The sequence below is a fragment of the Erinaceus europaeus genome, chromosome 17 (genome assembly GCF_950295315.1).
Source record: "Erinaceus europaeus chromosome 17, mEriEur2.1, whole genome shotgun sequence".
Lineage (NCBI taxonomy): Eukaryota > Metazoa > Chordata > Mammalia > Eulipotyphla > Erinaceidae > Erinaceus > Erinaceus europaeus.
In genome coordinates, this window is record NC_080178.1 from 44,835,542 (window position 1) to 44,856,778 (window position 21,237).

General features: G+C 41.1%; 1 protein-coding gene, 1 non-coding gene and 1 pseudogene across 2 annotated transcripts in view; 2 read left to right on the plus strand and 1 right to left on the minus strand.

Annotated features, from left to right (window-relative positions):
* Window positions 1-21,237, plus strand: part of LOC132533722 (polycomb protein EED-like) — a 385,841-nt gene that overhangs the window by 4,309 nt on the left and 360,295 nt on the right. Inside the window, 2 exon segments of the mRNA XM_060175777.1 lie at window positions 1,534-1,626; window positions 15,884-16,030. Of these exon segments, the coding sequence (XP_060031760.1) occupies window positions 1,534-1,626; window positions 15,884-15,952 (162 nt within the window). The 3' untranslated portion in view covers window positions 15,953-16,030.
* Window positions 471-596, plus strand: LOC132534187 (small nucleolar RNA SNORA3/SNORA45 family). The gene has a single exon (XR_009545861.1). It is a non-coding gene; the product is annotated as a small nucleolar RNA SNORA3/SNORA45 family (small nucleolar RNA).
* Window positions 13,086-14,048, minus strand: LOC132533955 (protein SETSIP-like; annotated as a pseudogene).

Consider the following 21,237-nt stretch of genomic DNA (forward strand, 5'->3'; position numbering starts at 1 on the left):
TGTGTAAGGAGAGCGTATAAATGTAATACATTTTTGATTGTTGAGTATTTGGGGAAAACAGACTTGGTTACATAAGTAATTACGTCCTCGGGGGAGACTGGTGGTGGCACACCTGATTTAGTGCCCATTATCTCCAAGTGCAAGTGCGAGGACTCAGGTTTGAGTCCACATTCCCCACCTCAGGGGCACACTTCACAAGCAGTGAAGCACATATTTCTCCCTTCCCTTCTCTATCTCCCCTTCCCCTCTCAATTTCTCTCTGTCTTGTCAAACTGGGGTAAAAAATGAATACAAAAAAAGGCCACTGGAAGAGGTGGATTAGTAGTGCTGACACTGAACCCCAGCAATAACCCTGGGGGGAGGTGAAAACTTCTTCCTCAGTAGATTTTATTGATAAGAGGGAGGGATGACTGGTGATTTTAGTTGTTTTCCTCTACTTCTGTTCCTTTTCCATCTTGGAGCTGTGGGTTATTGAAACTAGAGTCATTCTTGGGTACCATCTTTTGTCTTAGTGTGCTTGGGTCCTTGGAGTATCACTGCTGACCTTATTCTCTTGCTATGGCCCTCCTGGCATAGTCAACAGGGCAGGGACATGCATTACATAGTGTCCACAAGAGGCCAATGTCAGGGCACTTCCTTAGTGGTTTGACCTCTAGGTTTGCAAAGGAGACCTCCATTACACCAAGGTTACTTTGGGGAAGTTGGTAAGAAGCATTGCTATGTAAAGAGGAGTCAGAACTTTTGCTCAGTTGTCCACCCTGGACCTTGTGCAGAGTGCAGACACTGGAAAACGCTACCAGAATTAAGATTGGAGCTACTCCCATCCCTGATGTGGTGTGATAGGGCTGCTACAGGGCTCTGGAGGGAGAGCTCCCAAAGCCCACTGATGTCCTGAAGACCACATTCTTTAGCAGAAGGGCTGAGAAGCTGACTGAGGTGTAGGGGGAGCTTATGTCTTGTGAGTGTGAAAGCACACAGAGGAAGAGTCATTAAAAGTACTGATTTTGATTCAAAATCTTATGATGGTTTAAGAAAATAGAAAGCAAGTTTCAAGCAGTTTTCTAGATAAGTACTTGTCACCAAGCCTCTGAGTTAAGTGTTTGTAATAAAATGTTACCATGCAGCCAGTATTTGAAAATGTCATAACGGGGGGGGGGGGAGCAGGTGGTGGGGCACCTGGCTGAGCACACACGCTACCGTGTGCACGGACCTGGGTTCAAGCCCCTCGTCCCCCCCACCAGCAAGGGGAGAGCTTTGCAAGAGCTGAAGTAGAGCTACAGGTGTCTCTGTCTCTCTCTCATCTCCCCTCTCAATTTTTCTCTATCTCTATTCAATATTAAATAAATAAAATAAAATAAATTTATTTAAAATGTCTTAACTGGACTGTTAAGTCTCTTTATGTATCAGAAAGTGATGGTATATAAAATACTGGCTTGTATTTTGGAAGAATGTTGTATGGAGAAATGGTCAAGTGGCTTACCCTGTTTTTGATTTCTAAAATACTCATATTTTTTCCTCATTTTTATTTTATAGGAAGGTCACAGCCAGCCACTGTTTGAGGTTCAGTTTAACTGGCGCAGTAAAGGTGGGGATCCATTAGTGTTCACAACAGTATGTAGCAAAAGAGTAAGTCTTCCTGGATGTGAGCTGGTAGATGCAGGTGTGTGCATAAATACTGAATTGTGATGTTTTTGAAGTTTATGTAGTTGGCTTGGCTGTTTTTTTGTATAAAGTTACGGGCTGAGGAGACAGCAAAATGATTATACAAAAGGCATTCATCCCTGACTCTTTAAGGACCCAGATAGAAACCCCAGCATCACCCATAGCTAGAGCTGAGCAGTGCTTTGGTCTTGGAGTATCAGTTATTGATTAAGTAAATTTAAATTTAAAAATATATATGATTAGGCCAAGAGATTCTCCTTCCTGGTGCTGGGCTGTGGCATACCTGGTAGAGCGTACTGTATAAGGACCCTGATCCAATTCGCCAACCCCCACCTACAGGGGGAAAAGCTTCATGAGTGTGGAAACTGTGCTGCAGGTGTGTTTATCTCCCCTTTCCTCTTAATTTCTGTCTCTTTCCACTATAACTTTTATTGATTCTATTTTCTATTTTTACCAGAGCACTGTTCAGCTCTGGTTTACGGTGGTGCAGGACATTGGAACCTCAGACATGAGAGTCTCTTTGCATAGCCATTATGCTGTCTGCCTCCACCCTAAATAAAAATTTTAAGAATATTTATTTGTTTATTAATGAGAGAGATAACCCGATTATCACAGTCATATGCATACCAGGATTGAACTCAGCACCTCTTGCCTGAGGTCCCAAGGCTTTAGCCACTGTGCCATCTCTCAGGCTAGTTTTTTAAAATTGTCCTAGCAAAGCTAGTATTAATGACTAAACATCATTTCTTTCATATTTCTCTGGATTTTCATGAGAGGTTTTTGTTCCTCTCATATTCTTTTTCATATCTGTAGAATTGTAAGCCTTTTGCTTTCTAAGTTTTAAAGTATTTTTTATCATTTATAGAATGGAAAAATTGGCAAGACCATAGGATAAAAGGGGTACAATTCCACACAGTTACCACCACCAGAACTCTGTATTGCATCCCCTTCCTTGAAGACTTCCCTATTCTTTATCTCTCTGGTAATATGGACCCAGGATCATTATGGGGTGTAGAAGGTGGAAGGTCTGGCTTCTGTAATTGTTTCACAGGGGTGGAGATTCATACTTTCAGCCTATCATGAAAGAGATTTTTATATTTTATTATTTTGGTAGGGGTTAGATAGCATGATTATGTCTGAGGCTCTGAAGTCCCAGGTTCAGTCCCTGTGCCACCATAAGCCAGAGATAATCAGTACTCTGGTATATATATATATATATATATATATTATTGCTAGTTTTTTTTTTACCATGTGCAGGGTACAATCCCCAGTCCCCACCTGCAGGGGGAAGCTTTACAAGCTATGAAGTAGTGATCCATGTCTCTCTTTACCCTAACCTGTCCTCTTCCTCTCAATTTCTCTGTCCTATCAAATAAATAAAGGGGGGGAGGAGTGTGTGTGCACAAGACCAAAGAACTGAAGCTACTTCATTGTGGTGGGGGCACAGCAGCTCGCCATCCAAGTGAGCAATTTTTATCCTTGAATATGTGTTGTGTGTATTTGAAGAGAATGTGTATTCCAAGTTTTTGGGGTTAAGAGCTCTGAAAATGTCCAAGAGTTCTAGTCTGTCAATCTCTTCATTTAATTCTCTTTTTTCTTTGTTGATTCTGTGATTTGTTGATCTGTCTAAGTGTGAGAATGGGGTGTTAAAGTCTCCCACTATTATTGTATTACTATTGTTGTGTTTTTGAAGTTCTTTGAGAAGGTGTTTGATTATATAGATGGTCCTTCATTGGGTGCATAAATGTTAGTAATTGTTATACCTTCTTGGCTGATTGGTCCTTTAATCATTATGTAATCACCTTGCCTATCTTTTATTACTTTATTTAATTTAAAATCTATTGTTTCTGAGATGAGAATGGCTGTTCCTGCCTTTTTTTTTTTTTTGTATTCCATTAGCCTGTAGGATAGTTTTCCATCCTTTTACTTTAAGTCTGTGTTTGTCTTGTTGGGTCAAGTTGGATTCTTGCAAGCAGCATATGGTTGGGTTATGTTTTCTGACCCATCATCCCACTCTGTGCCTTTTGATGAGTGAGTTTAAGCCATTGACATTTACTGATATTATGGATTTAATGTGTTGTAGTCCCATTGTTCAACAAGTTTTTATATGATATGTTGCAAGTATTATAGTGATGTTCTTGTTTGTAAGAGGTTTTTAGAACCTCTTTCAGGGCCAGTTTGGTGATAGTTGCATCCTTTAACTGTTGTTTGTTGAGAAGGTTTTGATGACTCCATCTAGTTTGAATGAAAGTCTAGCTGGATATATTATCCTTGGTTGAAACCCTTTTTCATTCAGGGCTCGATAGATATCTTGCCATTCTCTTCTGGCCTTTAGAGTTTGGGTAGAGAAGTCTGCTGATCGTCTTATAGGTTTTCCCCTGCATGTGATTTTTTGTTTTTCTCTTACAGCCTGTAGGATCCTTTCTTTATCCTTACTTCTTTTCATTGTGACTATAATGTGTCTTGGTGTATTCAGGTCTGGGTTGATTCTGTTTGGGACTCTTTGAGCCTCTTGGATCTTAATGTCCTTTCTGTTGTTCAGGTCTGGGAAGTTTTCTTATATAATTTCTTCTAGAATGCTTGCTTCCCCTTCCTCTCTTTCTTCCTCTGGCAGGCAAACTATGCAAATGATACTTCTTTTGAGATCATCCCATGTGTCTCTGTTGTTGTTTTCAGTGTCTCTCAATCTCTTTTTGAGCTCTTTCAACTATTTATTATTTTTCTCTAACTCATCCTCTGTCTGACTAATTCTGTTTTCTGCTTCTGCTAGTCTGCTTTCCCTTCCCTCGGCTGCTTTCTTCATTATAGCTATTTCAGCTTTCAGTTCTCTAATTGCCTCAAGGTAGTTAGTATTTTCCTTGAGGGTCTCATCTCTTGATTCCCTAAAGTGCTATTCCTTTCATCCAAAGCTGTTTTCATTTCTGTGATTACTAAATTTATTATTGCTTGCATGCTTTTTTTTTTATCTATTGTTACTTCTGTCTGATTTGTAGTTTCTTCCTGGCTCTTGTCTTCATTTATTGTATTAGCAGTTCTATTTGCTCTTGATCTACCCATTTTAATGTGTTTTTTATTTTTATGTTCTGTTGCTCCTCAGTTGCTTTGTTTTATGTACAAGCCACACTATACTAAATACCCTTATGACAAATGCAATCACCACCCTCAGAAATTACAGTAGAAACTAAAGCAATGACTGAAGCAGTATAACCAATACCAGTTAGTCCTACAATGTCTCCAGTTCAAGAAAAAAATAGCAACCAAATCTAAATGAAAAAGAAAGAGAAAGGAAAAAAGGGATAGCAGGAATAGACAGTTATGCAAATCTACTGTCCACTATAGATTCTAGGAGTAGCAAGAGGAGAAGGGGAAGTAGAGCAGAGACACACACAAAGAGAGTCCGCTCTGAGTCAGTCTTCTTCCCTGAAAGTGTTCACAAATAAGTATCAGTGAATTCACAAGGTAGAGGGAGGAGCAAGGGAGAAAGGAAGACAGTGGGAAAAAAAGAGAGAAAAGAAAAGTAGGAAAAAGAAAAAAAGTAGTGAAAGGAGAGTTGTGTATATATATTTTTTAATTGGCTTGAATGTGGGAGAAGGGTGATAGTGTTAAGAGGAGGTATGAAAAGTGAGACAAGTTTCTCTCACAGTGGGTGGTAATTCTTGTCATCTAGCAATGGAAAGTATACTAAGAGTTAATTTTGGTCACCTGAGGAGGGGAAGGGATATGCATGTATATATAATAGTATTTGTAAAATAAAACAGAATAAAAAGCCCAAGCAATGTGTCTTCAGCTTGGATAGCTCCCTGTTAGCCTATGTACATTTAGTCTAGACACCTGATTGAGAAAGAAAACACAATACAAAACAAATATGAAAATTAAAACTTTCAAGCAGGCTGGGTGAGGCTTGCTTGATCAGCTAATTATCATTTGAATTTGTCTAAGTCCCTTAATCAGAGGAACAACAGAAATAGCCTAGAAATTTGGAAGCAGGGTTAATGGCACCCCTGAGGGCCAGGAATCTTGGTAAAGAAAGAGCTCCACGGGGAGCCTTCTAGCAGCAGCTCCCTACCCCTGGGGTCTGGTTATGGGGAGAGGCATCTAAGAGAGTTAATCAAGAAATATACTTTCTTATTTTTTACCCAAATTGAATTATAATCACCTCCATGGTCTACCTTTAGGATGCCTCCTTGCTTGTCCCGCTGAAGGCCAGGATTTCAAGGCTTTCTAGCAGTTGATGTCAGCGCCCACAGGTGCTGCTACATTCCAGTCACCATGTTGGCTCTTCCCCCTGTTACTAAGTTTTAATATTGGAGGCTAGATTATTAATCCATCTGTGTAACATTACCAGAAAAATTTGAAAAAAATCAGTACATAAGGTAAAGACAAAAATAGCAGCTATCTGAAATTCTTAGGACATTTGATATTAGGATGAAAGTATTGGAAGAGTTTTCTATAGCTTTGGCTATACTGTTACAACAGAAGAAACTACTGGCTGGTGCAAGTTGTAAAGTCATTGTCAAATGATTTGCATAATACCTTAATTTTCAAAGTTCAGGTAGCACCTGTGTATATCCTGCTTTTTCCTAAGATGCATACACACCTATGGTGAAGTTTGGTTTATAAATTAAGCACAGTAAGAGATTAATAGCAATAACAAAGGGACAGTTGCAATATTACTGTAATAAAAGCTGTGTTTCTCTGCCACCAAATAGCATGTAATTTCTTATCAGAATTGGCCATGGCATAACAAATTACTGGAAAGGGTAATTTCAGATGAGATTTCATAGTCCATTTACAATGCTTCTTGCACCCATTTACAAATCAGAAGTAAAAAACGCAATAGAATGATAATACACTCATTTTCAAGAGGTGACTTTTCTAAAGGTAGAAAGGTTTCTTAGGACAATTTGACTACTCAGTGGCCTTACTTTGATAATTCGATGGTTTTAAAAATAGGTTTATACAGATGCTTGCACTGGGCAATTGGGTTGGCAAACTCTATGTTTGGGATTTAGAAGCTGAAGATCCTCACAAAGCTAAGCAAGTATTTAGAAATTCATAATTTCTATCCTTTTCTCTAAAATGTTTTATCACTTTAGAGATTCTTATATCATTCCAGAGTTATTTTGATGCACCTATTTAGTTTTTACCAAAGCACTGCGCAGCTCTGGCTTATGGTGGTGCTATGGTTTGAACACTGGGGCCTGGAGCCTCAGGCATGAAAATCTTTCACACAACCACTATGGTGTCTCCCCAGCCCTACTTTTTTGTTTTTTTTTATTTTATTGCTTTTCAGGAGTATAGTGAAGGAATATTAGTTTTCTATGTAAGTTACACAGTACATCTTAAATTTAAAATATGCTCATTTTGGACAGAAGTCTTTGTGTGAAGTCTGTTTTGTTTTGAATGCCTTCTACATGAGGTGGAACATTGTTCACTGTCTCATTCACAGTTTTAAGTGAGTTAGATGTAAATGAATGAAACACGACAGCATTCTGCATGAATAGTATAACCTGTTGTCATGTTTTCTCCCTAGATGTACAACATTGTCTCATCATAAATGTGGGGTTGCTATTTGTCAAACCAGCTTAGCAGAGACAGTGGCATGCTCATAGCTATTTGTGACAATGGCAGCATTTGATGATGGGACCGACTTCGATAAAATACCTTTTCCTAATCAAAATTAGCGTGTCTTTTCTGTGTACAGGAGAACTAATATATCTGGCTGTTAAGGGCACTTAGAGCCATTGTTGTCTATCAGCATTCAACCAAGGTGAGCTGAATGTAGTGATGTTTACACTGTTCACATTCTTTATACTGTCTCTTGCTCAGATTCTACTGCTTTTAATAAAATTTTATTTTTGTAAAATTGTGTTGCTTCATTGTGATGAAAAGAATGGTTGAAAGTAATAAATATATGACTTACCTTTTTGTAATGATCTTTATTTTTGTAGTTCTTTTTCCTGATAGGACATAAATTGTGGTTCTGCCAGTCCAAATAAAGTTTGGATCATTTACTTCTAAACAAAACAAAATAAAACAAAAAAACGCATAAGATTTTGCTGCCACCATGTGCTAACCTTGGATAAGTATCTTAGAATTTGTTCCAGTTTCCTTATGTATGGAATAATAAGTTTCATAGGGTTATTGTATCCATACAGTCAGTTAACACATGTAAAGCAACTGGAATGTAGCCTACACTAAAACGTAAGTACATTTTTAATTTTATTAAAAATTTTAGTTTGAAAATTTTGTCAGCATGGCTGCACTACTCTGACCTGACTTTCAAATAGACTCATCACCAATGCTTTCCTCCAATGCAGAGGGAGCTGGGCTTGAACCTAGGTTCTAGGCATGTCAGAGCATCCCAGTATTAATCTATTTTATTTATTTATTTATTTATTTATTTATTTAAACCAGAGAACTGATCAGCTCTGGCTTTTGGTAGTGTGGGTGACTGAACCTGGGTCTTTGGAGCCTGAGGCATAACCATTATGACCTTTGCATAACCATTATGCTATCTCCCCTCACCCATACCACACTATTAAAGTGAGTTATTTTGATGGCCTGCAAATTCTAATATATATATAATTTTATTAGTGTTCCCTGAGGAATAAACTCTGGACTGTGAGTGTACCCAAGCACATTTTTTTCTTTCCATTTATCTAGAGAGACACCTAGCACCATGCCACCATTCATGGAGCTCTCCTGCCACTCCTCCCACTCTCCATGTGATCTCTGGTACTCCTGTTTCATACCTGGTTTGAACGCAGGGCCTCACACTCAATAAGCTCATCTATTTCATGAGCTATTTCCTGACTACAGTTGAATACAAAATATTTAGTAATATGTAAAATATTGCCATAGGACTTTTAGTGGGAATATTAAAGAAGGAATGAACTTAGAAGTAGAAACAAATGCAGAAGGCTAACAATGATGTCAAGTATGCCTAAAGTGAATTATTTCACCTGTAAATTGGTTAAGAATAATTGGTTGAGGATATCATAGAGCTGACAATCGCTGTTTTATCCCAAAGGCAACATGATTTTTCATATATTTATGTTTAAGAAACAAAAATGAAATCAGAAGGTAAAAGACCATAAAATCCCAGAATATCTGGAGACAGCAGATGAAATGAGTGTATCTAAAGCAGAGGCAATACAGAAGGCCTGTAAAGCAGGTAGAAAGTAAAATGCCATCTGGGAGGTGGTACAGTGGACAGGGTGTTGGAATCCCAAGGATGAAGTCCTGTGAGTTTCATCCTTTATAGCACATGTACCTAAGAGAGAAAGAGATGTCTGATTCTCTCTCTCAAGATCTGGAAAGAAAAGTCAGGTGATCACAAAACACAAAGACTGATTTTTTTTTTTGACAAGTTTTTTTTTTTTTTTTTTAGGTTTATGGCCCTTATTTATATAACAACGATCATGATAATACACCATCTTGCACATTAATTTTTCCTTTTTGAAAATTGTGATTAGTAGCGGTTTACAAAATTGAATGCACCCTCCCACAGCCCAAAGAAAATCACACTATAGATGATTGTCACTCACTTGTAGTGGCAGAGCTTGGCACATTGCCCGGAAGTACTGGTCCCCAGGGTGGGTCGCTAGTTGTGAGGGAGGACAGAGGTCATGCACTGGGTGGCCCTGTAGTATGGGCCCTTGAGCCTCCTGCGTCTGCTGGACAGAATTCCTCCCCACATGGCCTGGCATATCCGCGACTCATCAAAGGTTTTGGCCACCCGCCAGCTGGCGCAGGGTCTCCGCCATGTTCACTGCTTAGTGGCTGGGAGACTGGTGAGGAAGGGCGGGGTGGGGGTGGTGTTGAGGCCAGGCTGGGCGGGGAGCAGGGATGTCTGGCCCCAAACCTGGCCTCTGCAGGCGCATCCTGGCTGGGCCTTTCTTTGCTCAACACCCTCTCCAGGAGCTCCAGTTCCCACCCAGGTCAAGCTGTGTGGCTGGCAGTGTAGACCTCTGCCGGAGCTCCTGTCACCTGCCGGCAGTCGGGAGTTCTCATCTGGTTTGAGGACCCTGTTTTTTTAACGACCCCCGTACTCGGACAGTGTAGACCTACCCGGCCGGGTGTAGCCTGGAGGAGTCCAGGGCAAGCAGGACCTAAGGTTCTCCCCAGTCGCCCTGTGTTGGTCGGTAGCAGGACTCCTTATAAGGTCCCCAGAGAGGATGCCCACTGGGCTAGATTGTGTGACAGGGGCGAGGTCACCCCCTGAAATGGTCAGGAATACTCTGGAGGCAGCCTGGCTCGCCACCTTCGAAGCCGCCTGGAAATGTCCCAGAGCTCTGCTTTCTTGCTGCTGTTCAGTGTTGCAGACTCTTTGTTGAATGGTGTTAAGGACCACAGCAGCGCGGCTTCCTCCAGTGCGCTGGGCCGGGCCTGGAACCTGGCTCTTGCACATGACAAAACTCTGTACTTGAGTCAGCTGTTTTAGAGACTCCTTGGATACTTATAAATCTGTTTTTTATTTAAAGATTTCATTCATTCGGTGATATCTTAAATACTTATTTTAGATCACCTGGGACTTCAGAGCCTCTAGCATGAGTCTCTTTGCATAACCATTAGACTATCTACCCCTGCCCTGTATGTCATTTTTTTTTTAAAGGTGATTGTGTACCTGAGAGGTGATGTTGGACTCTCATGCAAGAAGTTTTGAGTTCAAGCTTTGGCATCTCATGCCAGAGTGATGCTCTGGTTCTCACTCTGCCTCCCTCTCCTCCTCCATAACCTGTGTCTTACTAATAAATAAATAATTTAGGTTTTCAGAAAAAGTACAGAAATTGAGTTCATTTCCGTTTAACATCCTCCAAGAATAATGCTTCTTTTAAAGTATTGATATGAAATCATAGGTATATGTTATATGTGAGCATGTGTATTCATAGCCTCTGGTATAATGTCTGGTATACTGTCAGCATCTGTTGAACCATTTATACATAAGGGAAGATACCAGTATTTTAGGAACTTTTATGCAAGGAGACTCAGTAATACAGTGTCTGCTTTCTTTTTTTTTATTTTGTTTTATTTTAGTTTTCTTATATAGGACATAGAGAAATTCTGAGGGGGGAAGAAAGACACCTGCATCACTGCCTTACTACTCCTGAAGCTTCCCCCCCTCCACCCCCTGCAGTTGGGGGCTGAGATCTTGAACCTGGGTCCTTGTGCATAGTCATGTGTAATCCAACTGTGCCACCAACCCACCCTTGATGTGTACATTTCTCTTTTTTTAAGATTTTTAAAAATATTTATTCATTTTCCCTTTTTGTTGCCCTTGTTGTTTTTATTGTTGTAGTTATTATTGTTGTTGTTATTGATGTTATCGTTTGTATAGAACAGAGAGAAATGGAGAGAGGAGTGGGAGACAGAGAGAGGGAGAGAAGATAGACACCTGCAGACCTGCTTCACTGCTTGTGAAGCGACTCCCCTGCAGGTGGGGAGCCAGGGGCTTGACCCAGGATCCTTATACCGGTCCTTGTACTTTACGCCATGTACGCTTAACCTGCTGTGCTATCCCCCGACTCCCAATGTGTACATTTCTTAACCTGCCATGATCGTGTTAGTTGTCATGGGTCAAGAAGCTCTGTTGATAGAAATGCAGTTGGTATCAGGTTCTGAATTAATCTACTATGACTTTCAGTGTGACTGAGAAGATTATTTGTAACATTTGGTGCCCCGACCAGCAGGGTGGTGAGCAGGGGTTAGGAACCCAAAAAGACCAGGAATGAAAGGGACACGAGACACGAAAGAATGACAGCAGGACAGGTTTCTGATCAAGCTGCAAAATTTTATTGTGTTCACAGGCATTATAAGGCTTTGGGGAAGGAGAGGGAATGCTGGAGGAGGGGGGAGGGGGAGCAAACTTCAAAGAGGAATGTTCCTTGCAACAAATGGCGGAAACCAAACTGTGTGTTGACTCACTTGTGTTGACTCACTTGATTACTGATAAATGGTTTACCTGAGGAGAAATGGCCTGCCCAGGGGGGAATTAACACTTGTCTTGAGGGGTTCCATTATCTCAAAGCTTATCATCTATCAAGCAGAGAAATGGCTCCTGGCAATTGGGATTCTTAAAAGGAATTTTATGATGGTTTTCTTCTCCAGTTAATGGTAGTTCAACTCTGATAAAGCTCATTGGCTATGATACTCCCACAGCTCAAAGTCTGATGAAATTGCATTTTTATTTTTACATCTGCACTCACTTCTTTACTATTTCATTTCTTTATTCATTTGTTGGATAGAGACAGAAATTGAGAGGGAAGGGAGAATTAGAGAAGAAAGGGAAGGAACATCTGCAGCACTAACATATGCAGCAGTAGCATCAGCAGCACTGCATCATCACTCATGATGCTTCCCTCCCTACAGCAGCTAGGGACCAGAGGCTTGAACCCAGGTCCTTCTGCAGTGTCATATGCACTGTACTGGTGTGTCACCACCTAGCTCCTGAATTACATTTTCAGACTGAAAATAGACTGGAATAGTCAGACTGGAATAGTCTGGGAATGAGGATTCAAAACCAGCTAGTACACCGGGTTAAGCACACATAGTGTGAAGCACAAGGATGTGCACAATGATCCCAGTTCAGTTCCCTGCGGGGGAGGGAGGAGTCATTTTGCAAGCCATGAACCAGGTCTGCAGATGTCTGTTTTTCTATCCTCCACTCCAACTTCCCCTCCTCTCAATTTTTCTCTGTCCTGTCTAACAGCAGTCGTAACAAGAATAAAAGCAGCAACAATGGACAAAAGATGGCCACCAGGAGCAGTCAATTTGTAGTGCCAGCACTGGGCCCCAGCTATAACCCTGGAGGCAAAAACAAAAACAAGCAAACAAACAAAAACTGGGAAGGTGCCTGCTTTGCCATATGATCCCCTCATATTCAAGATCTGAGAGAAAGGAGAAAAAAAGCGAGAATTCTATGCACTACTACACAGAAGCGCCCAGCTTCTAGCAGAGCTGAAGGAGCAGAAAGTTGTTTTTTGTTCCCACAGAGCTTGGTGATATTGATTCCAAAAGTTTTTGTTGAAAAAGGATGAGGGTGTTTTACCCCTGTTATCCTATGGTTTTATCAGTGTTTCCTTTTATAAATAAAAAAAATGAAAAACAACAACAACACAAAGCTGTCTGTCTTTCTGCTAACTGCAGAAAGATACAGGTTTTCTTAAAAATGTTTTAAATGAAAAAATATATTAGTTTGGAACAGAAAAGGATAGAGATTCTTTTCAACTATTCTTATCAAAGTATCCCCCCCAATAAGTTGATAACTATCGTATAAAGGAGAGAGAAGACCTCAAAGACAGGGTGACTGTGTACAAGGGAGGGAAAAAATGGAAAAAAATAAAGAATGCAACTTGCTCCCAGGGACAGGAGAAAATTTTAAAATGCTGAAATTCATCAGTGTTTCATTAGTCATATCCTTCATCTTCCTCTCTTTCCTCCCCCTAATCACCATCTTTTTCTCCTTCATCCTCATCTCCTTCATATCTTCTTTTTTAAAAAAAATATTATCTATTTATTGATTCGATAGAGACTGTCAGAAATCACGAGGGAAGGGAAGGATAGAGAGGGTGAGAGACAGAGGGACACCTGCAGTACTACTTCACCACTTGTGAAGCTCTACCCCCTGCAGGTGGGGATTGGGGGCTTGAACCCAGGTCCTTGCACGTTGTAACACGTGAGCTCAACCATGTGCACCACCACCAGGCCCCCACTTCTTCATATCTTCTAATCCTTCTTCCTCTTCTCCTTCATCATCATCATCATCATCATCATCATCATCTTCCCCCTCACCTTATTCATCATCCATATCAGGAATCAAGTAGTATTGTAGTGGATTTGGCCAGATACCATCTTTAATGACCTCTCTTAACTCACCTGCATCTGCACCAGAATGGTCAATAAACCAGGTGAAGAAGGTCTCTGGTTCCTCATGCTGTCTCTTCCTGTTGGTTTTATTTTGTGTTTGAATTGAACATTTGATCAAATCCTTTCCAGATTTTCATTTGATTTCAGTGGATCCTTCAAAAAGAAGGATCACCACTCTCATTCAGATGAAATTCTTTGGGGAGAACTTTATTTTCAAAGTAAGGGTTTTAAACAAAATAAAAGTCTATTCTGTTACCTGATTCACTATCTTCAAATTCTGTCACTTCAACTATTGTCAGGTAATGCAGCGCTTCTTCATCCTCTTCCCCAAGCAGTGTAGACACTTGTGGGTGGTTGACAAATGCTACCCCAGACTTTGGCATATTGGCCATCAATTCTGATCTCTTCTGAAAAAATGGTTGGCAGAGTTTGATATATTTCTGTTCTACCTTCAAAATTGTCACTCCCCATAAAGCAGCTTGGTGAAAAAGCAACAGGAAGCAATGGAATATATCCATTTAGTACAGAATGAAATAGACTTAATGAACAAGCCAGCTAGGAGATTTCTAGAATTTTCTATCTCACCTTAATTCTAATCCCTGAGATTCTCAACTAAGACTCTTTGCTGACTCTCTACTACTTCAAAGAGTCAAAGTTCAGATGTCTGCTGGGTAAGGAGGATGGCCTAGGTAGGTGAAAGAAATGCATCAAGTGAGCTGAATGTACCGTGTTCCATTATATATATCCTGAGTTGTAGTTCTAAACTGAGCTATGTGACTTAATAGAAATTAGTAGGGTCCTCATGTCTGTGGCTCGTGACTTTGCTTGAAGCATATGGAGAAATCCAAAGTTTTTTTTTGTTTGTTTGTTTGTTTGTTTTTAGGTGCTCGAGATACCTAGAAGTTGTCAGACAACCTTTTGAGGACTGGTCCTTCGATTTAGAGATTTTCTTTGTTATCTTAAGTTGCTATTTATGCAATCTTCTTTCATTCTCTCCTATCCCCCCTATTTCTCTCTCTCCCTCTCTATCTCTCCCCCCTTCTGCCAGGAACTGAACCTGTCACCTCAAAGCGTCAGACACAAAAAATAATTTTGCATAAAAACTTTCCTATATCCCTTGCCCATTATGCATTATATTAATCACTTAGCACTGTTAGTGTAGAGTAAGAATGTATTATAGGTTCCTATTGTATTATTCTCTCTTCAGTGTATCTATATGACCTCTAAAGCCTAAAATGAAAAGTTTGAAAGGAAACCAACTCTCTCTCTCTCTCTCTCTCTCTTAATTCTGCAGTCAACTTTCTACCTAAACCTCCAGGTTAAAAACCCATTCCAGCCTCTGGAAATATTGCACCTGTAACATTGCTTATCACCTTGGAGCTTAATAAGTCTGTCTTTACAAAAACAAGAACCAAAAGGTAACAGGCTGTTTTTTTTTTGGGGGGGGGTGGAAGTGCACACTTTACTAAATGTAATTTGAGTTGTATCTTGATTCAGAAATATTAGATATTTCCATTCATGCCTTCACAGAGTGTCCCACCATTTGTGCTCCGTAGTGAGGACAGCAGGGATGTCCAGGGCTCACAGTCTCTCAGGAAGAAGGTAGGACTGTATGGTCATCAGTGTTTCCAAATACACTAGAGATTTCACTTACCTTGTTTAGTAACTTTGCTTTAGAATGTTAATTCCACAGGCAGTGTGTGTGTGTGTGTGTGTGTGTGTGTGTGTGTGTGTGTGTGTGTGTGTGTGCTGACCGCATTTTCTATGCCTGAGACTGTGCTGTCCGTAATGTTCAAAAGTAAAGCTGTAAGCAAGCATGCTGAGATTGAAGTCCAGGCTTATCAGACACATAGATCCCTAACTTCTGCAATGCAGATCCCTGAAAAGAACCACTGAGACATCTTCCATTGGCTATATTTGCCTCTAAGATGATAGTTACTCTAGATGTGAAATTGTGTGGTTGTTGTTTTCTTATAGAATACCGCATCCATAGTCCATCAAAGAACACCAAAACAGAACCTAAGACCTCTGTGACTACATCTTGCAGGGATCATGAGAAAGCAGGGCAGGTACTGGTCTCCCCAAACAAACAAATGATGGGGTGTCTGCCACTGAACACAAATAGGGCTGGGAGAGTAAGGGTTCTGAGTTCATGTAGACCCTGCACTTCAAGCAGAATTGTGGCCACTCCTGCAACCGGAGGTCTCAGCCTATCAAACACATTGTGCTGATCATTGTTCATACATCTTTTTATCAAACACAGTTCTGGAGAAATCCAGTCTTGGGAGAGCACAGGAAGAATTCTGAAGGTAAGAAAGAAAAAGGTACAAGCAGACCCTTGGTGTCATTGTAGGAGCTGTGCTTTGGGTGCATGCATCGTGTCAAGGCCAATAGCCTGCTGTACTGCCGGGAGGAAACATAAAAAAAGGATCCAGAGACCGAGCAGATTCTATGGAGATAGCTGATAACGAAAGACAAGGACACTGTGTTCAAGAACCAGGTTTCCCTGAGCAGACTAAAGTCTTGTTTGGTGCACTACATTTTGGAGCTGATGCTACTTTCTGATCTCTTCACAGCTTATATAAATGCTTTGGCGAGGGTTTTGGAGGATGAATGGAGGGTGTGCTCTACTCTGTTGCATGAGTGCAGGGAAGAACATAGACAGCCACACATTATCAGGTGCCATTCTGCTTGCTTGCTTGAGCCAGTCCTTAGGCTTGAAAAAGAAAGGCCTTGACTTAAAAACCTTCTCTCAGCTAGGAAAACACACACACACACACACACACACACACACACACACACACACACACACACACACACACACAGACACACACATATAAAAGCCCATAATTTGAACTCCTGTGAAACGTAGCCTTTGTAGAGAGAAAGATTAGTAGTCCAGAAAAAGAAATATATTTCCAGCATGTGTTTTATTTATTTATTAATTTTTAAAAAAATTTTTCCCCGTAAAGTTGGACTACAATCAGAAAAAAAAAAACAGTTCACGAAGAATACAGCTAATAACCTTGGAGTCGCAGAAGCTATGAAAGCACACAGGAACCAGAAATGACACTTTTTCTGTAAGAGTTGTTTCTGCCTCTCTCTTGCATATAACCCTGTCTGGGAATGTTTGAACCCACCCTCTGGAGGAAAGATTGAAGAGATGCGAGTGGGCTTTAGAAGAGTGACACTTTCTCTCTGGGTGGGAGCTCATTCCATAGAATCTTGGGCCCCTCCCAATACCCCCAGAACTGAGGTCTTTTCCTGAGTAAGACCATCAGGTGAGCTGTAGGTGCAGAAGGTTCAAGAAACCTCATTTCAGATGGTAGTGAACATGTCTGACCATCATTTTCATGTTTTTAGTCACTATGGTTCCTTTTTTTATTTGCCTAAATCATCCTATTTTCAAACTATTATCTAGTTAAACTGACAATTCTGTACATAATAGATAGTCCAGAGCATTGCCTTAGTTCAACATGCAGGGCATTGGGCCAGTGGTAGAGCTTAGTGGAAGACTTTGTGGATGCACACCTGTGGCCCTGGTGTTTGATCTCACACACACACACACACACACAGACACACACACACACACACACACACACACACACACACATCATAGGGAAGAATAAAAGAACTATGACCTCCGGTCAGTTTTTCTCAGAGTCACATTTGATCAGGTGAGCTTAACATGTAGCTGCTTCATTGGCACATTTAAACATTATTATTTTTTCTTTTAGATAGATAGTGATGGCAACCAGAGCACTGAGGTTTCCTTCAGTGTGGAGGGGGCAGGCCTGAAACCCAAGTCTCACCAATGACTGTTTAAGCCAGCTATTTTACTAGCCCATCAGTTGTTTCCTTGCTCAGCTCAAAGAAAGGAACTGCCCCTCTTTCATCCTAGAATTCATACATCTTTGAAGACCTATCACCAATGCTGCTGTCATCTCTGCAAAAACAAGAGGACTATTCTCAGAGTCTGCTAAAACAAATAGATGCCAATCGTCAACTGGCCAAGAAAGAGCAACAAAGCCAGGAAGTCTTGTAGCAAGTAGAACTGCTACAACTCAAACAAGAGTAAGTTTTGGTGGACTTGCAGGGACACTCTAGTGGGGAGAGGTCGGGCAGCACATCTCAGCCAGCCAACTGGGGTCTCCATGCAGCCCTTCATCACCACCATGCTTAGCGTCAGGACAGCCTTAGTGGCCAGGAACAGTTGTCAATCAGCACCATGTGCTTTGGCTTTGTGATCAGTGGTGTTAGTAGAGGAAGAAGGGGCCAGTCTGAAGCAGGAACTCCTCCCAGTGTAGGTTTATCATCAGTCTGTTGGGGGCCCAGGACCCAGGGTCAGGAATGTGTGGTCCCAAACTGGAAGCAGAGGCCAGACCATCACGGATAGCCTTCCCTATACTCATACCAGTCATTCTCCTGCAGCTCAGCCTGGGATGAACATATCTCTCATTTCCATTTCCCGAGAAAAGAGAGTGTTTAATTGCTCTTGGCCTGACACTGAGCATTTGTGTCAGGGAGCAGGTTAGGAGAGCAATGAAAGAAATTTCTGTGGGAAAGACTCCCCCAAATGGAGGTAGTTCCTTCCTCTATGAAGCTAGTCTCTGTCTCTCTTCCTCCCTTGCTTCCTCTTTCCCTCCCTCCCTTCATTCCTTCCATATTTACTACTATATTATGTGGAACCTGGTGTCCTGATTCTCCACTATTTCTGGCAGTCCTTTCTTTGATAGAATGTGAGAGCTAGAGGGAAACAGAGAGCAGGAGAGGCACCTGCAAAACTGTTCTAATATTTGTCAATCATCTCCATTGCGGGTGAGGACCTTGAACTCAGGTCTTTGCAAATGGCAGAATGTGTACTCTTCTAGATGAGACACCACCAGGCCCCAAGTCCTGTCATCATCAAGTGCAATGGAAGCTGCCCACTATCACCAGTACTATTCAGCATAGTGTTGGAATTTCTTGTCATGGCAATCAGGCACGAACAAGGTATTAAAGGCATGCATATTGGAAGAGAAGTAGTCAAACTCTCCCTATTTGCAGAAGACATGAGAGTATAAATATAAAAACCTAATCAGGGAGCTGGGAAGTAGTTCAGTGGGTTAAGCTCACATGGCAAAAAGCACAAGGACCAGCATACAGATCCCGATTCAAGCCCATGGCTCCACACTTGCAGGGGAGACTCTTCACAGGTGGTGAAGCAGGTCTGCAGATGTCTATCTTTCTCCCCCCTTTTGTCTTCCTCTCCTCTCCTCTCTCCATTTCTATCTGTCCTATCCTACAACAACATCATCAATAGCAACAACTATAATAACTACAACAATAAAACAAGGACAACAGAGGGGAATAAATAAATATTAAAAAAAGAAACACCTAAGGAATCCAACAAGAAGCTTTCAGAAGTCATCAGGCAATACAGTAAGGTGTCAGGCTACCAAATTAACATTCAAAAGTCAGTGGCATTCCTCTATGCAAACACTAAGTTAGAAGAAGTTGAAATCCAGAAGTCAACTCCTTTTACTATAGCAATAAAAACAAAAAATATCTAGGAATACACTTAACCAAAGAAGTAAAAGACTTGTATACTGAAAATTAGGAGTCACTACTCAAGGATATTGAAAAAGACACAAAGATGTGGAAAGATATCTCATGTTCATGGGTTGGAAGAATTAGCGACATCAAAATGAATATACTACCCAGAGCCATACACAAATTTAATGCTATCCCCATCAGATCTCAACTACATTTTTGGGATTGATGTTACCCTGCATGCAGGGCGGGTCTCGAGGTAATATAAGATACATCAATGGGATGGGTGGGGATCTTTTAGGCAAAACAATCATTATGTAAATAGGCCGTACTATCAGCAATGCAGGATGGAGCAGGAGGGCTGGCTTCATGCATGACAACTGACTGCTTTAAAAATATTTAATTCCAAAGGCTTAAGAGAAAGAAAATTCATTTAGGAAACAAAATACTACAGAATAGGGTTGAATGGGTAGATTGTATTTTGTATTTCTAAACTTACTGTATAGATATGGAAATTGAGAGAAGGGGGAGACAGAGACACACATTGACTCACAAGTGCACCACTGGTTCACTTCTAGGGAAGCTTCCACCTCACAAGTTCGAGATGGGGCTTGCACCTGGGTCTTTGTGTGCTCATTTGCATACACTACTGCACTGATATTTTAAAGTGGGTAAAATATTCTTTAAAAAAGGTTAGACATACCACATAAAGCTTGATAAGATATTTCTTCCATATCTGATTGCAAAATAAGAAAAGACAAGGATGTCTATTTAGTCTTCCTTAGTCATTATGGAATGAAGTAACTTGTAACTACATGTAGAAGCCCTCAGGGAGCCAGGCACACTTGTTTGAGTATACACATTACAGTGTGCAAAGAGCCAGGTTCAAGTCCCTGGTCCCTGCCTAAAGTGGGAAGCTTCATGAGTGGTGGAGCAGAGCTACAGGTGTGTCTCTAATCCCATCTCAATTTGTACTTGTTCATTACTAAATAAATAAAAAGTAATATATGTGAAATTGAGAGAGACAGAGAGAGAGAGAGAGAGAAGGGTGGGACATATGATAGCAATATCAGCCATCCTCTGCTGGCTGTGGCTGGATCTAGAGGCATAATTAGGATTATTGTCCCATAATTCCGGGCTTTTGAGGAGAGGCCTCTCTTGGGCACAGATTCCCTGGCGTGTCCACCCTGTTGTGCACCAGGAGCAGGTGCATAGGAAAATGTGAATCGAGGCAGCCTGGGTAGGGCCTTATGGAACTCTCAGTGTCCATTGCTAGTGACATGACATAAAATAATCTGGAGACCATGTTTAGGAATGATCCATTTATTTAACAGGAAAGCAGGATTTTTAAGGGATCGTAGGAGGAAGTAACATGTATATTCCATATATGGTAGGAAGGCAAGGGGTCTGGAGGGGGTCAGGACTTCTCTAGTGAGTGATCTAAGGAACGAGGGAAATGTTAGAGATTGAGAAAAGTTCAAGGTTTGTTTAATGACTATTGAGAAAGGGTTTAATTGGTTGGAGGAAAGAGGAAATGGGGTTATCAATGACCAGAAGACAGAGAAGAGTCCTGAGGGTAGAGAGAAGATGGATCAGGTATGATCAAAGGAACAGAGTGGGTTGGGAGAGGGCCTGAAGTTACTGTTTGACAGAGAGCAGAACAATGATGTATGGGTCATATACGATCAAAGAGAAGAACTTCTAGTAACCCCTGAGTAAGCTAACCATCTGGTTTGGAAACGAGTAAGTGGGCTGTGTGTCAGGGGCTGCAGGATCTTTGTGAAGCAGGGATACTGACAGGGGGGCAGATCCTGTTGGTTGTTTCCCTCCTTGCTCAGTTTCTAGTGGAGAGAGAGAGGGTAACAGGATGGCCGTGCCATCCAGACACCCATCTTTCAATGGGAGGTCCCACACCAAGCTCAACCGCATCCTCACAATTTCCCTACACCATTGCAATGAGTGCATAAAGTAGGTTTCTGGTTCAGTTGTAGTGCACTTTTACTCCCTCTGTCTCTCCTCTCATCCCTCCTCCCACTCACCCTTGCAATGCATCTCTGTGAAAGAAAACTTATTGTGCTGAATTTAAAGCTAGTGGAATAATATCTGTAAAATTTGCTGGACAGTACCCAGTATCTTGTATATAGCTGTGCTATTGGAAGCTTCTAATCTACTTGG